We start from the raw sequence: 13,978 nt of genomic DNA on the forward strand, positions 1-13,978 counted from the left end.
GCAGCCAAGAGCAACTGGTGTGCACGCTGACTAGAATGCTGGCTATTACGTTAAGAAAGCAGTTGCTGATCTTACGATAATTGGATTCGCGGTGTAGGCCTCGCGTGCAGATATCTAAATATGCAGCAACGGAGCACGCCTTTTTCAGGAATCCCCCAACCCACGGACCGACGTGGGAGGGCTACACGAAAACAATTCGGCATTTCCTACTACACCAGTTTTACGTAACTGAAAAATAGTATTGAATCGCTTGATTATTTGCCTCGGTCTATGGGATTTGCTGCAGATTAGCATTCCCCTGATCAACATGACGCAGTTTTGCGTGCGTGTGTGCTGGATACTGAGTCCTACTACCTCTGAATACTCGGACTGCGCGGAGGAGGGTGCAGTAACTAGCGCTCACTCAGGCTGTCCCTTTTGCCCCCTTTAAAGAACTCTGAGCAGCATGGGAAGGCGGGAAGCAGGGGAGGAGGCTCTTTCGGCAGATAGTCAACAACTTTTCATAATATGTTTGTATTGTGTCTGGAGATGAGTCTCTCCCCACAGAAATCTCAGAGGGCGGGTGACAGCAGGAATACCGCAAGAAGGGCGAGGCAACGGGCAAAATCGCGTAAGCTTCTCTAAAGACTGCCTCTTTGGCGCATGCAGCCCTAAACCGCAGAGCAGCGCGGAGAGAGTTCCCTGATTGAAGGTTCGAGGTAATGATTCTCGTTTTTCTGCTCCCTTGCTAAGTTGGTCATCAGCCTGGTAGGCATGATGAAGGCTGCATCTCTACCGCCCCTTAGGCTCCAGTCTTGAGCTGTCCACCCGTGTAATACCTACAGGTGGAGTTATGGTGATGGTGGTGCCCCTCCAGGCATTCGATCTCAGAACTAAAGATTTTCCTTCAGAGCTCTGTCAGCCTTCGCCATTTTAGGAGGGCTTCAGGACGCCTAAAGGCTCAGCTTTTTCTGGACAGCTGCCTACGCCACCTCTTGCCCTCCGTCAGCACAAAAGGGGTTTGCCTTTACGCGAATTGGCATTCGCGTAAAGGCTCCTGTGTGCGCGGCTCGACCTTTAAAGGCCTCCGAGTGGGGCCTCTCTTGCGAGAGAGGCCTTGCTGGGGGGCCCCTCCCCTCCTCACGAGGGCCCCCAGGAAGTCTCCAGGGCCCTCTGGTGAGGCTCTACGGGCTCTCCTGCTGCGGCTGCAGCCCTTAAAGGGCACTGCATGAAGCGCGCAGCATGTAGCTGCGTGGGTTTCTCCCCCACCGTCTTCCCCGCCCTCACTGCCCAGGCTCCTACGTGTTTTCCCCCTCTGAGGCACTCCTTGCCGGCACTGCCTAAACACCCTTCCTCGCCGCATCTGCCTGCCGTTGCTCCTGCCCAGTGTACTGGCACAGCCTTGCTCAGGCTCTCACACAAAACAGCCTCACTTTCCTTGCCAACTCGGAAAATTTTTCGGGGTACGCAGTTAAGCCAGCAGCAGCAAGACACCCAAGGAGGCTAAGGACAAGAAGGGCACGCACTCCAAAATGGCATTCCGCTTTCGTAGGGAGGGCCAGTACGTCAAGTCGCGTGTGCATCTAGACAGAAGCGGCTTCAAACCCTTCATGAAGGAGCTGAAGTGGGAGATCTTTGAGTGGCACTACAAACGACACATGGGCCCTCTGGCTGTCCGGGCTCTTATGCAGCATCAGCAAGGTGAGCTTAAATTTTTTTTCGTTCTTCGCCTATACGTCGCTATTTTCACCTGTGTACACATCGATATATAAATGTATATATACATATACATATATGTATGTATATAGGCCTTAGCAGTAGGGCACCTGTAATGGCAAGCCTGCCGCTTCGAGTTACCTTTTTTGCAGCCTCTTCGGGTGGATGTCTGCTAGGCAGTTTCAGGGTATATCTGGGGGTGTCTCTCTTTTCTACTGCTGCACTCTGCCTCCCCTTGCCGTATTGCTTGCCTCCTCATTTCCCCCCTCCTGTGTGCGTATCTCCCCTTCGTTTTTCGGCCTTCTTTCCATGCCCCCAAGGAAATCGCACCTATCTTTTCGATGCTGTCTGCTTGGCTCGTGTATAGCGTTTTCACATGTGGATGAACATACATATATTTTTTGTATACTGATCGCTATGCCTCCCTCCTCCAGTGTACCTACGGGTGCCGTTTCCTGTACAAAAGTCGGCTTAACACCTGTGAAAACTTCCGTCTCAGGTAGCGAAAAACTGCAGTACCTTCAGGACATATCTCTAACAGGGGGCAGCAGCAAGTTTTTGTCTCCCGATTCCTCCCGTTTCTTCTTCGCGACGGCCTTGCCAATTGTGCGCCCTGTAAAGCGCAGCAGCAACCCCTTCTGCCTCCTCTCCGCCAACAAGACAGGCTTTGTTTACCACAACGAGAACCCTAACTATCTGAAGAAGGGGCCCTCCACCCTCGTGGGGATTCCCCGACTCACCAAGAGGAGAACGGGATATCCGAATCCTCACGGCAAGCGCAAAATCGGAGGCACCGACCCCACGCCCCCCGTTTTCCCCAAAGGCGTCTAGGCCCTGTTGCATGCAAGTGCATATGCAGGCAGCCGTACTGCATGCAAAAGCGCGTGTCGAACATACGATGCACCGGCACCCGATAAGAATCGCATGCAAATGAAGCCACAGAGCTTGTACAGACACGTATACCCACACGCTCACATCATCTGCTCCGTGTGCGTTTATTCGGGCTGCGTCCTCCCTTCGTCGCTGCATGCAGCGCACGCTTTTTTTGTGAGAATGCTGGCCACCACTAAAAAGCGCTTCCACCGCCGGCCGTCTGTGGGGCGGTCCAACTGCAAACAACCAGCCTGACAGAGCTTTGGGGGGATATACGAATTAAGTTTTTAGATATAAGTAGCGGCTCGTGCTTTCAAGAGAAAGTCACGAAGGCGAACAGTGAAACAGCCCTCAGGCAGCGGGAAATTCCGACGGGGTTCTCAGCAGGGGCCCCTTGAAGGATCTTCCAGGAGCAGTCCATGGGGGCCTATTCCTACGGCACTGCTTGCACATAAGCGGTGGCGGCTGCTAGTGCCACGGCGGCTTTTGTTGTTCCTGTTGCTGCTGCAGCGCCTGCCGCTGGAGAGAGCGTTGATAATCTTCCTGCTGCAGGTACTGGTGCTGCAGCTGCTGGAGCTGTTGACGCTGGGCTTGGTAGCTGTCGAGTTGCTGCTGTAGCTGCTGCATCAGCAGCTTCCTCTCTTTGTGCATGCGGAGGGAGTTTTGCTGCAGCAGTGCCAGCACGCGCTGCTGCTGCCGGGGGTGCTTGCAGGCTTCCATGCGGTGCAGTCTGTTGTCTCTGTCTTCCTCCTTCCGTAGCTGTTCGAGTCTCTCCACGGCCAGCTGCAGCAGACGCTGCTGCTCCTGCTGCTGCTGCAGCAGGTGCTGGAGCTGCTTTCGCTGCTGCTCCTGCTGCAGCAAGAACTGCTTCTGCTGTTGCATGGAGCTCCCTCGAGTGCTGCAAAGAGTATCTCCTCTCCCGTCACGGGTGCTCCTGGAATTTTCTGCGGCGTGATGAGCAGCGGCAAAGCCACGCGTCGCAGCCGCCGGTTCTGCAGGGGCCTCTGTGTGATGCGCATGCAGAGGGAACGTCAGCAGCAGTGCATGGCCTTGTTTTGCCCCAAGTACTCCTTGCTGCTGCATGCCTGCTGCAGACACCGACCCCAACGGGTGCAGCATGCGCTGCTGCTGCGCTTCTTTCTCGCTGCAAAGTGGCTGCTGCTGCGTGTGCACCTGCTGCTGCGCTTCTTTCTCGCTGTAAAGTGGCTGCTGCTGCGTGCGCATCTGCTTAGGCAGACTTTGCTCCTGCTGCGGCGGAGGGAGCGCTAGAGGATTACTCTCCAGCATTTGCTGCGGAGAAGGATAAAAGGCCCTTGGATCGACTTCAGAGGCGGCCGCAGGAGCGAACGCTGCTGCTGGAGCCTCGTACGGATACATCGTAGCAATAATAAGATCCGCAGCATCAGATGCTGGGAGGAAGAGATGGTTGCAGCAGCCGTTAAGGGTACCCCTTGTTGTCGTCACATGAGAAGCAGCACAGGCAACAGGCTGAGAAACACTTCCTCCAAGCCCTTCTTCATAGCCCGACTGTACGGACGCTTGCTGTTGGTGTTTCTGCCCCGCATGCGCATGTGGCGGGTGTAACTGCACCGGCGGCTTCTGCTGCTGTTGCACAGGCACGTTGAAGCCACAAGGACCCTCTTGCTGCAAATCCATCGCCATCTGCTGCTGCTGTTGTTGCTGGGAAAGGAGCAGCTGGAGGTCTTTGCCTTCTGGTTGTTGCATCGTTTCCTGTTTGAGCCACTGACGTCCTTGCTGCTTCTGCTCTCTCCGCAACTTTTGATCCGAAAGCATTTTTACGCGACGGTGCTGCTGCAGCACCAGCTGGGGTGGCTGCATGGCGTTCTGGGATCGTCGCTGAGGCGCTTTTCGAAGCTTACAGATGTCTTTCTGCACCAGTGGCCTTTGCGGCTGCCGAGGGAGTTGACGTCTTGGGAATTTGGGGGAGCTGCTGATGGCGGGTGCCTTCGAAGCAGCTCTGAGTTGCTCAGTGGTTTCGATGCTGCTACAGCAAGGTGTCTGTACCTTTTCTTGCAGCTTTACACCTACAATACCAGGCCCTTGCGTGGCCTCCTCATTGCAAAGGTCAGATGTACGGAGCAGTTTTGACAGGATCTCCTGTGGCTGTTCTTGCTGCTGCTGGCTTTGCTGCTCCTCCTGCGGAGCTTTGAGGTACTCCTCTTGTGCCTGCTGCGCCTTGCTCTGAGTTTGCTGCTGCTGCTCGTTTTGCAGCCGGGTTAAATGCTGGGGGTGGTAGTAAAATTCCAGGCAATCCTGAGTCCCCTCCACGTGCTCCTGCTGACTCGGCTTTTGTGGCCGATGCCGAGGCTGCAACCCTTCCTGCTGCGCTGTCTGCTCAGCTGCTGCTTCCTCGTGCTGCTGCTGCTGTTGCTGAACTTCACGCACCTCATGTGCTGCGTCTTGTTGAGTATGATGCTCGAGCAACTTGTTCTGTAGCTGCTGCGTTTGGAAAAGCCCTTCCTGCATCGTTTGCTGCTCGACGTCCGTCTTCTGCTGCTGTTTTTGTGTCTCCATTGATTCACGTTTTCGATGGGGAGGGTGCTGCTGCTGCTGCTGCTGCTGCTGCTGCATGCTTTGGTCCTGCGGCTGTTTTTTGCCCCGCTGTAGCTGCTGCTCGGCCTGAAACTGCTGCTGGCGCGGTGTGTTTGCTGTTTGCTGATGCAGCTTTTGCCTGAAGGGAGCTGTTGTTGCATTTGCCAGCTCGACTGAAGCATGCGGTGCTCGAGCAGCTGCTGCTTCTACTGCGACTGCTGCTGGGGTCGCTTCTTCAGCTGCTGCAGCCGCTGTTGCCGCTACAGCAGCTGCAGCAGCTGAAGAAGCGGTCTCCTTTGGTGGTGGTGGTGGTGGTGGTGGTGGTGGTGGTGGGTGCTCAGATTTGAGAGAATTCATCAGCATTGTCGAGCTTTTGCTGCTACTAACAATGCCGCTAATGCTGCTGCTGCTGCTGCTGACACTGCTGCTGCTACTAACAATGCCGCTAATGCTGCTGCTGCTGCTGACGCTGCATTTTCGCTTTGCGAGAGCTGCCCTCGTGGCGTTGTAAGGCCATGAATTCAAATCTTTGGACTTGCAGCTTTTGGTGGAGGTGTTGCCTGGCGGAAGAGCCGAAGTCGGAGCGTTGTATGCGTAGCGGGGGGCCCCCTGCGGCCTCTCTGCCCTGCAAGGGGGGGCCTCATGAGCCTTCCAGACTCTTTTACCCTCTGCGAACGAGGAGTGGGGGGGAAGGCGGGGAACCTTTTCGTAGCGAAACTGGTCTTGCAAGTGTTCATACGCCTCTCGACGGCCTTGATGGGAGGGGAATCCCTGCCACATGGAGTTGGCGTTGGTGCGAATTCGCCCTCCTCGTGAAGGCGGCTGCAGCACAGAGCTGCTCGGTGCACTTGCTCTACTGTCACGGTTCAGATTGCTGCTGCTCTTGGGAAGACTGCTGTCTGTGCTGTGACTGCCCCCACCCGAGAGGAAGGCCTCTGGCAAGCCGACGGCGACTGCCCGGTGGGGTAGATGTCGGGGGCCCCTTCTTGGAGAGTAAAATTGACTCTCGCGGGTGTCGCCCATGCCTGCATTCTGTGCGAAGCCGCAGCGCGAGCGAGAAGAGGTATTGGCCAATGTCAGCGCAGGGGGGGGGGCCCCCTGGGTAGTCGTTGGTAGCCTTGTGTGCCCCCCTTCCCAACAGGGAGGGCAGCCATCAGGGAAACGGAGGAAGGAAAGGCCGTTCTTTCCACCCCCATTATATCCCTCTCGGGATGCGGAAGATCCGTGGGATGCCTTCTGCTCGGAGGACGCCTTTGTCCACCTGTCTCGCTCGAAAGTGCCGCGCAGCGAATGACAGTTGCTGGATCTTAGACGTGGCTGCCCGTCGGAAGGGGCCTCCTGGCCTTGCAAGGCTGTGCTGGAAAGCGTGTTTTTCAAGATCTCGGGGGGAGGATTTATGGGTAGGCGCCCAGGGAACTCCGCGTCGAGGCAGGAGCGCCTCCTACCCGGATAGGGGCCCTCACAAGTGGGAGCGGAGGGGGGCCCCCAAACGGCAAACGGCGGCGGCGAGAGGAGGATGAGGGGGGCCCCTGCTGCCTTCGAGGAGCGCATGGGCAAGTCATGGGGGCCCCAGAGACCAGCGGCGCCCCCAATTCCATCGGGGGGGAGGCGCATGCAAGAAGAGTCCTCTACACTTGAAAAGAGGCGGCAGCCAACTGAGATCCTCCGCTGCTCGGCAGCGGGGGGGGGGTGTCTTGACGGGGGCCGAAGAATGAGGGGGTGGAATGAATGGTCCGCTGCCTCCGGGAAACTCATGATATAGCTCTGAGGCTCCCTGTGCGCGGCTGCTGCTGCTCTTGGCTCTGTGTTTGTGCTTATCTTAGGGCTGGGGATTTCTCTAGCCTCCTGAAGCTGCTGGACAGCAAGTGCTGCGTTTGCTACAAAAAGTGGTGCCTCTCCGCTCCTCTGTGAGGCGCCGAAGCCTTCGATTCGATTTGTGGCTCAAGCGCTGAGGCTTGTCTGAGAACATGCAGCGAGAGCCGAGGGATACGGAGGGGGTCACTTTACGGAAGGCGGAAGAAGTGACGGAAAAACCAGGTGGCAAAGGGGTACATCCGAAACGGGGCCCAGTTAAGGCTATGCAGTATAGGTCAATACCAAGGTTCGAACTGACAAAAAGTTTCATCAAAGATACAAAGACAAGGGAATATGTGCGTTCGCTTGGGAAGCGCTTCCTCTCTTGGGGTGTTCGGGATACCTCCGCCAAGTTCTGGCCGCTCGGGCAAAGAGAGTGAAATCTTTATGACCACATTTGACTGACACACCATAATAAGATATAGCATCCAAATATGAATATTCCGCGGCTTGCTGCGGCAGCAAACCGTGGGAGGGTGTAAGCGACCCTTCACTAGGGGGGAATCACCCCAAACTGTAAACACTCTTTTGGCATGTCCTCCTGGGGTTCGTTTTTCCCAGTATGCCCGAATTATTGTCCTATAACGGTTTATTAATATCCTAAAGAAATACTGAAAATCGATTCATTAGAGAATTTAATGAAAGGTGCCCCTTTGGCACCACTGGTCCTGCTATTCGGGTTAGCGCAAAGAGTCCAGCACCAGCCGTTCCCGTAACTTCCCCAGTAGACGCAGGACACGCAAAAGCAAATACAGAAACAATACTAGGAGTGAATTCAACAGCAAGAACCTGAGAATTAATGTGCCTTTAGTCGCTCTTAGGGACCTTTGCCCCGCCTTTGTTTTGCATACATTACGTAGAAGAGTTTGAATCATACGGTTAATTCGCCCCCCGAGACACCTGACTTTCATCTACAAGGGGTGAAGATGATTTACGTGTCCACTTTACTGGGACCCTGGTTCCAAGCTAGCATTGGGAGACGAGAGAGCCCTAGATAAACTTATTTGGCCGGTTCCCCCCGTAGCATGTGTAACACGCAATGCTACATATAGGCACTTTCTGATGTACTGGTTATATCTGATCAAGGATATGTCAGCATTCAGGGTGTGTGAGTGTGTATTTTCGTATATCTTCTTGTTGCAGAGCAGTATTTGCCCGATATAAAAAGGCGGTGCAATGTTGTGTACCCGTGCGCTGGATGCTATGTGCAAACAGCCCTAAATGCTCAAATGTTTCGAGAGTGCAGCTACATGCACCGTACCTGTGCCTCTTTTTCATGGCGGGAGCCATTTCTGTAGGGGCGCGGGCAGGAGAAGGTGAAAGCTCTTTTGAGAAGCACTACATGACTTTGATAAAATTTGCCTCCCATTTCAAATTAAGTGTCTCCCCGTGGACAAGAAACCTTTAAAAGAACGTTGCACGGCAGAACTTCTATGAAGGGCGGGCTCACTTTTTGTGAGCCTCTTTACACGCCAAAAATTTCTGAATAGCCCGCTTGAAAATTTGGCATAGCAGCAGTGCCGGCAGAGATAGCTACGCAGAATTCAGCGGGCCCTCCCCCCGCTCCCCCCAATGCCACTGAATAAAAGCGACTCCGCCACAGAGAGGCTGGCATTTACACAAAGCGAGAGAGGGAGAAACTGTAGGGACACCGCTAGAGGCACACGCCTATGGGTCGCTAGGGTCCGACGGACAGAGTGAAAAACGGCAGGAAACGAGAAATACTACGCAATTGCATCCACTGTCTCACGTCAAGGAGTAAGTAGAAGGCACCAATGTACGGGGTAGGCGCCATGCGTCTCCCCAAAGGCAGAGCTGTGCCTCTAGTGGGGAGCCTTCCGCTCAGGGCTATCTACCGTGTGAGCAGTTCTGTGGAGGCCCTTGGTCCTTTAGGTTCTGTAGCTGTGAGTGCCACACACTGGAGCGAACGCAGTACTGATGAGGCTTACTTTTGCAGATCCTCGAGCGCCTCTCTGGAGGCTTTTTGCCGAGGACTGCTAGGTCCATCTCCTCAGGAGATTCCCTTGCCGATCTCGCACGAAAAATGCAGCGTGACAGGGGCCCCACGCTGCACTTCCCTACGAAGACGAAGACGCTCAAGTTCTTGGGGGGTGCGACGGTGGTAGCGGCTGGCCATAGTAGAAGCTGCACAGCCTCACTCTCGCACAAGGCCCCGCCTAGCCGTAAAGCCCAAGGCGAAAGAGGGCAGAGACTTGCTCAGGTTACAGAGGCGTGTCCTAGAAGCGCCTTTTTCAACTTAACACGGGGGGCAGCAGCCTTACAGTTCGCCATCCTCATCTGCTTCTCCTTCTCCCCCTGCTGCTGAGAAGGACGCGCATGCGCAAGCCAGAGAGCCTCTTCCAGCTTCCGGCAGAGCTGAAGGGAAATCGAAGCCTCCGCGGCACAGCCAAGGCCCCACAGGGTCAAGGCTCGTAGTCGCAGTGCTGTAAACGGCCCTGGAGAACAACGTATTCACACAAAAACTTCAGCAGACGGCAGTGTGGAGTATGAAGTCTGCACTTCTCTCGAGCTCCCCAGAGTGTCGCTACCGAGGACCGTCCACCAGGCCACACCATCATTTAGCGCCAACCGTGCGTTCCTGGTCAAGCAGCCCCTGCCCTTCTGTGCAGATCTCCTTGCACGAACAAATACTGCTGCTGCTGTTTGTCTGTCTCCCTCAAGGCTTCCCAGTCGTCGGCTCTGTGTCCCTTGGCTTTTCCGAGAATCTTCCGGCTCCTGTGTTCAAGGCTGTCTGCAAGGTGTCGTCTTACCGAGTAGGCCGAAGGGCTGCGTGCTGGAATATTCCCCGGAGGCCTTGCTCCCGCTGAAAAGTGTATGCCCTTTCTCTAGGCTCCCCGCAGTTGCCCAGATATCATGCGACACAGCCGCCGAGGCAGCCTCCAGGGCCTGCAACTCGCACACGCAAAGAGGGCCTCTTTCTCTGTCTGTCTCTCCGTCTGTCTCTCTTTCTGTCTGTCTGCCTATCTCTATCTTTCTCTCTCTATCTTTCTTTCTCCAGCTTCTACCTGCGCCGAGGATGGCTGTGTAAGCCATCCTCAGAACGTGCAGTGCTGCAGAGCCGAAGCCGCAACAGCAACAACGGCACGCGCAGAAACTACTTACTCCTGAGAGATCTCCAAGGGCCACCAGACACCGCGCACGCCAGGCCTCTGACGCAGCAAAGAAAGACGCCGAACTGAGTCCGGAAGAAGCAGAAGCAGCGCTTGCTGCTGTCAGGCGCCTCTCGGTGTGCTCTAGGGCCTCCTTTAGAGATCTCTGCACAGCCATGCAGAGATTTCTGAGTGTGCTCTTGGTGCTAATAGAGCTGCTTTGCCAGGTAGGGGTAGCAAGAACGTCCGGAGGACTTGTACAGCTGCTCTTCTTCTTCCCGCTGCTGCTGCTGCTGCTGCTGCTTGTGGGTTCTTCCTGATGAAGCTCGCTGAGGGCCGCCTCCATGGACGTTAGCGCCTGCACGAGCACAAGAGATACCCCGTCGCGATGAAGGAGCTTCCCATTCCCATGAGCGAGCAAAGCCCAGAAATAAATCTCGGCAGCATCAGCATCAGAAAACGCCATCAACAAAATCAAATGCGATACAGCGGGGCTTGCCTGCAACAACGCAGCTTCAAGATCTGCTGCCCTCGTCAATGCACAACAGGCAGCACTGCTCAAAAGCAGCCCGGCCTCACAGAGGGCTGTACGCCTCCACCATGGGGATAAAAGCATCGCAAAGCTTCCTCTTGAGCACTGACTCATCATCTCCCCAGCGCTTCCGTGGCAACAGGTTAGCCTTAGAGCGGCCTCCAGCCGAAGGCCTGCAGAGACAGTTCCCAGGCAACGCGCCCTACTATTCGTACATGCGCGCATAAGCTGCTGCAGTGCCAGACAACGCATCACCTGCACAGCAGTCTCCTGGTTGGTCAAAGCCTCCCCTTGGCTTAAAGCCTCTACTGCTGCTGTTGTTGCTGCTGCTGTTGTTGGCGCTGCTGCCGCAAGGACTGCAGCTACTCGCAGCGCTTGTTGCAGCAGCCACACGTCCCTCCGCCGACGGTTGCCTGCATCAGAGTGCTTCACGGGTTCCTGCTGCGTTTCTCCTTGCTGCTGTGATACCAATACCCCCCCCTCGTGCTGCTGTTGCTGCTCATGTTTGTGCTGGCGAAGGAGCATCAGTAAGCCAGCAGGCAGGCGTCGACACCACTTGTAAGTAGGCCCCTGCAGGGCTGCCAATGCCACATCAGGATTCACACAGTCCAGCGTGAAGGAATTCACTAAACAGCTGACTCCCTGCTGCTGCTGATTCTGCTGCTGCTGCTGCTTCTGCTGCTGCTGCTGTTGCTTCTGCTGCTGCTGCTTCTGCTGCTGCTGCTGTTGCTTCTGCTGCTGCTGCTGCTTCTGCTGCTGCTGGTTCAGTCCATGGCAAACCCTCGAGAGGCTTGGCTGCCGCAGGTGCCGCAGCTGAAGGGCCGCTAAAGAGGCCGCCAGCCCTGGTAGCTGCAGCAATAGAGCTGCTTGCGCTGCTGCGTGCAAGCTCAGAACGCTGCGACAGGAAAGCCGCAGCAGCCGCAAGTGCCGTGCTTCGAATAACGCATACATATACATAATATATATATTTATATATATAGATATATATATATATATAGATATATAGTCATTGCAGCAGCAGAAGTTTTCGATCCGAATACGCAGAAGCTCTTCACCTGTGAGGTTTGAAGCGCAGGGCCCTAGAAGCAAATCTAAGAGCTTCCACCAGCAGCCTTTGTGGATTCCCCCGTGCTGCCTTTTCTGGCGAATCAGCAAAAGCTGCTTTTGCTACTGCGCGTGCTGCGGCTATGGGAGCTGCACTTTGGCTCCAAGGCCTAGGGGGGGGCGCTGTGCGGCTGCGGAGGTGTCTTATGCTGCTGCTGCTGCTTCTTCTGCCACAGGCTGCGGCTGTTGCCTCACCTGCCGCTCGTGCTGGTGAGCTTCTTCTTCTTCTCAGGAAGGAGAGAACTGTTGCGCCACCTTCGAGATCGCCAGCAGCGTCTAAGCAGCAAACAGCAGACCTGAAAGAGAGCCCGCGACACAACACGTGTGCAACGTCCACACTCCATGGCTTTCTGTTGTTGCTACCACTCTATTTACTGCTGCTCCCTTTATTTACTGCTGCTCTCACTCTTTTCACTGCTGCTATCACTCGTTACTGCTGCTATCAGCAGTACTCCTACTACCCTCTACTGCAAATGCTGCATCGCTAGAAAGCCCTGTAGAGCGCCTATACGTCCTTGGAAGCGTCTTCCATGGAGGAACCAAGAGAAATCTGCATAGAGGAAGGCAAATCTGCGTCATTCGCTAGGCCCCCGAAGGTCGAGGAGAAAAAATAAATGCGTAAAGCTAGAAAATTGACCCTTTCCTGAACCTGCATTCGACGTACCTACAGAGAGCTTCTGCCAACTTGTGCCTGTTTCTTGCGGCTGCCGCTGCGGCTACCGCTGCCGTGTAGCTTTGGAAGGCTCCAGGAAACTGTTGCGCGGCCCTAAGGGCGTCACCAGCCCGAAGCGCCTCTTGAAAAGGTGCAGTGCCTCTGCTTGAGCGCGGCATTGGAGGCCGCTGAAAAGGTGGACGTGTGCCTCGTGGAGCCCATTACCTCCTGCGAGCGAGGGTGGGAAATAGTCGCTCCCCCCGCTTCCTCCTTCCCTGTTGACTGGCGACTCCTGTCTCGGTTCCCTTCTTTCTACGCCGTCAAGTCTCTAAGCATGGCCTCTCAAGTACCGCCTCCTAGCCATTTGTGCGCGGCTGCATGCGCAGTGCTGGATTTCTCGGGACCTTGTCGCGTTCAAGGCCGCCCTTGGGGAAGGAGAGGTCTATCCGGTAAAACGGAGACAATTCTTCTGTTGTTGCGAAGTACCTTTCTGTACACTGGATGCGGAAATGCAAACTCAGTAGCTGGCCTCAGGAGGCCCCAAGGGAGAAGCGACGTCGTCGGCTATGGGGCCCCTGCGCATCGTCCCCTGGTAGTGGGTGGTATTGCGGCGGGAATCCTGGAGGCTGAAACTTTTCTTTCTGCCCCCATTTGACATTCTAACACTTCTTGCTTTTTAACCGAATCTTTTTAATGCCTCACTGTGTACTGGTTGCTTGGCAGAAGAGGCAGGGGTTCCGTGCTCTGGTGGAGCTCCCAAATCGAGTGGCGGAGTGCACGCGGGGCCCCCTACACCGTGCTCGGGAGAGTGCTTAAAGGGGCCCTACAGACGCTTTAAGGCCGAAATATCCTACTTTTAAATTTTCTCTACATTTATTTCAGGGGATTTCAACAAGGAGACCGGCAGCAGCCGCTGCGGCACCACACAGGGGGCGGTTGCGGAGCGCTCACGTCCTGCAGGCTATCCCTGCACTCCAAAGCCCCTAAGGCTGCAACGGCTTAGTTCATCTAATTAAGCAGTCCTTCAAAGAAGCCTCGTCTAGGGATCACTTTGCGGCCTGCATGAGAGCCCAGGAGACAAGGCTTTCGGCTGCACGGAGCCACCAGTGCGCAAAAATCGACGCTGAAAACACCTACTGCCGCTTTTCCCGCTACTGTAGTTTCTAGCCACATCAGCAGTACGGGAGAGGAAGGCAGAGGGGGGTGTGTGTGTATGTATCAATGTATGCATGCATGTATGTAGGAATGCATGTACGCATGTTCTGGTGCGACTGCTGTGAGCCGGAGAGGCTTATCAGGTAGCTGCGACGGGGAACCTCTAGTCAAAGGACTGCTGGATTACGACCCGAGATTCCCCTTTCTACTGCTGGCCTCTCCGTGGGTCAGCACATAGAGAAGATTTCAGCCAAGCCATGAAAACATATTCAGGCAGCGCCCTCCTACGCTCGGCCCTTACCACGCTCCCTCGAATGAAGCCTGGCGGAGGAGAAGCTAAAGGCACCGGCAACAGTAGCAGCGGCGACAAAACCAGATGGTGGCTACGGAACAAACAATACAGCAAGTACAGAAAGAAGACTGAAGGCGGCTCAGGAGAAGGAGCTTTCA

The 13,978-nt window shown here is 55.3% G+C and overlaps 3 protein-coding genes across 3 annotated transcripts; 1 reads left to right on the plus strand and 2 right to left on the minus strand.

Annotated features, from left to right (window-relative positions):
* The first annotated feature begins 1,511 nt into the window (after positions 1-1,511).
* LOC113147590 lies at positions 1,512-2,526 on the plus strand. Its single transcript, XM_026338671.1, has 2 exons — positions 1,512-1,680; positions 2,195-2,526. The coding sequence occupies exons 1-2, from the start codon at positions 1,512-1,514 to the stop codon at positions 2,524-2,526; spliced, it is 501 nt and encodes a 166-aa protein (XP_026194456.1).
* A 540-nt stretch (positions 2,527-3,066) lies between these two features.
* On the minus strand, positions 3,067-3,450 carry LOC113147613 (serum response factor homolog A-like; the record flags this gene model as incomplete). Its single annotated transcript, XM_026338763.1, has 1 exon — positions 3,067-3,450. A coding segment is annotated over exon 1 (384 nt), but the record flags the coding sequence as incomplete, so codon positions are not given.
* Positions 3,451-7,919: 4,469 nt separating this feature from the next.
* LOC34620184 lies at positions 7,920-12,552 on the minus strand. The gene is made up of 12 exons (XM_026336564.1): positions 12,386-12,552; positions 11,896-12,017; positions 11,673-11,748; positions 11,200-11,512; positions 10,484-10,884; positions 10,099-10,303; positions 9,747-9,882; positions 9,309-9,431; positions 9,004-9,120; positions 8,471-8,553; positions 8,237-8,298; positions 7,920-8,052 (listed from the first exon to the last, which is right to left on the minus strand). The coding sequence occupies exons 1-12, from the start codon at positions 12,550-12,552 to the stop codon at positions 7,920-7,922; spliced, it is 1,938 nt and encodes a 645-aa protein (XP_026192349.1).
* Between the last annotated feature and the right edge of the window lie 1,426 nt (positions 12,553-13,978).

This window comes from Cyclospora cayetanensis, unplaced genomic scaffold (assembly GCF_002999335.1).
Source record: "Cyclospora cayetanensis isolate NF1_C8 unplaced genomic scaffold, CcayRef3 CcayRef3_contig_1, whole genome shotgun sequence".
NCBI lineage: Eukaryota > Apicomplexa > Conoidasida > Eucoccidiorida > Eimeriidae > Cyclospora > Cyclospora cayetanensis.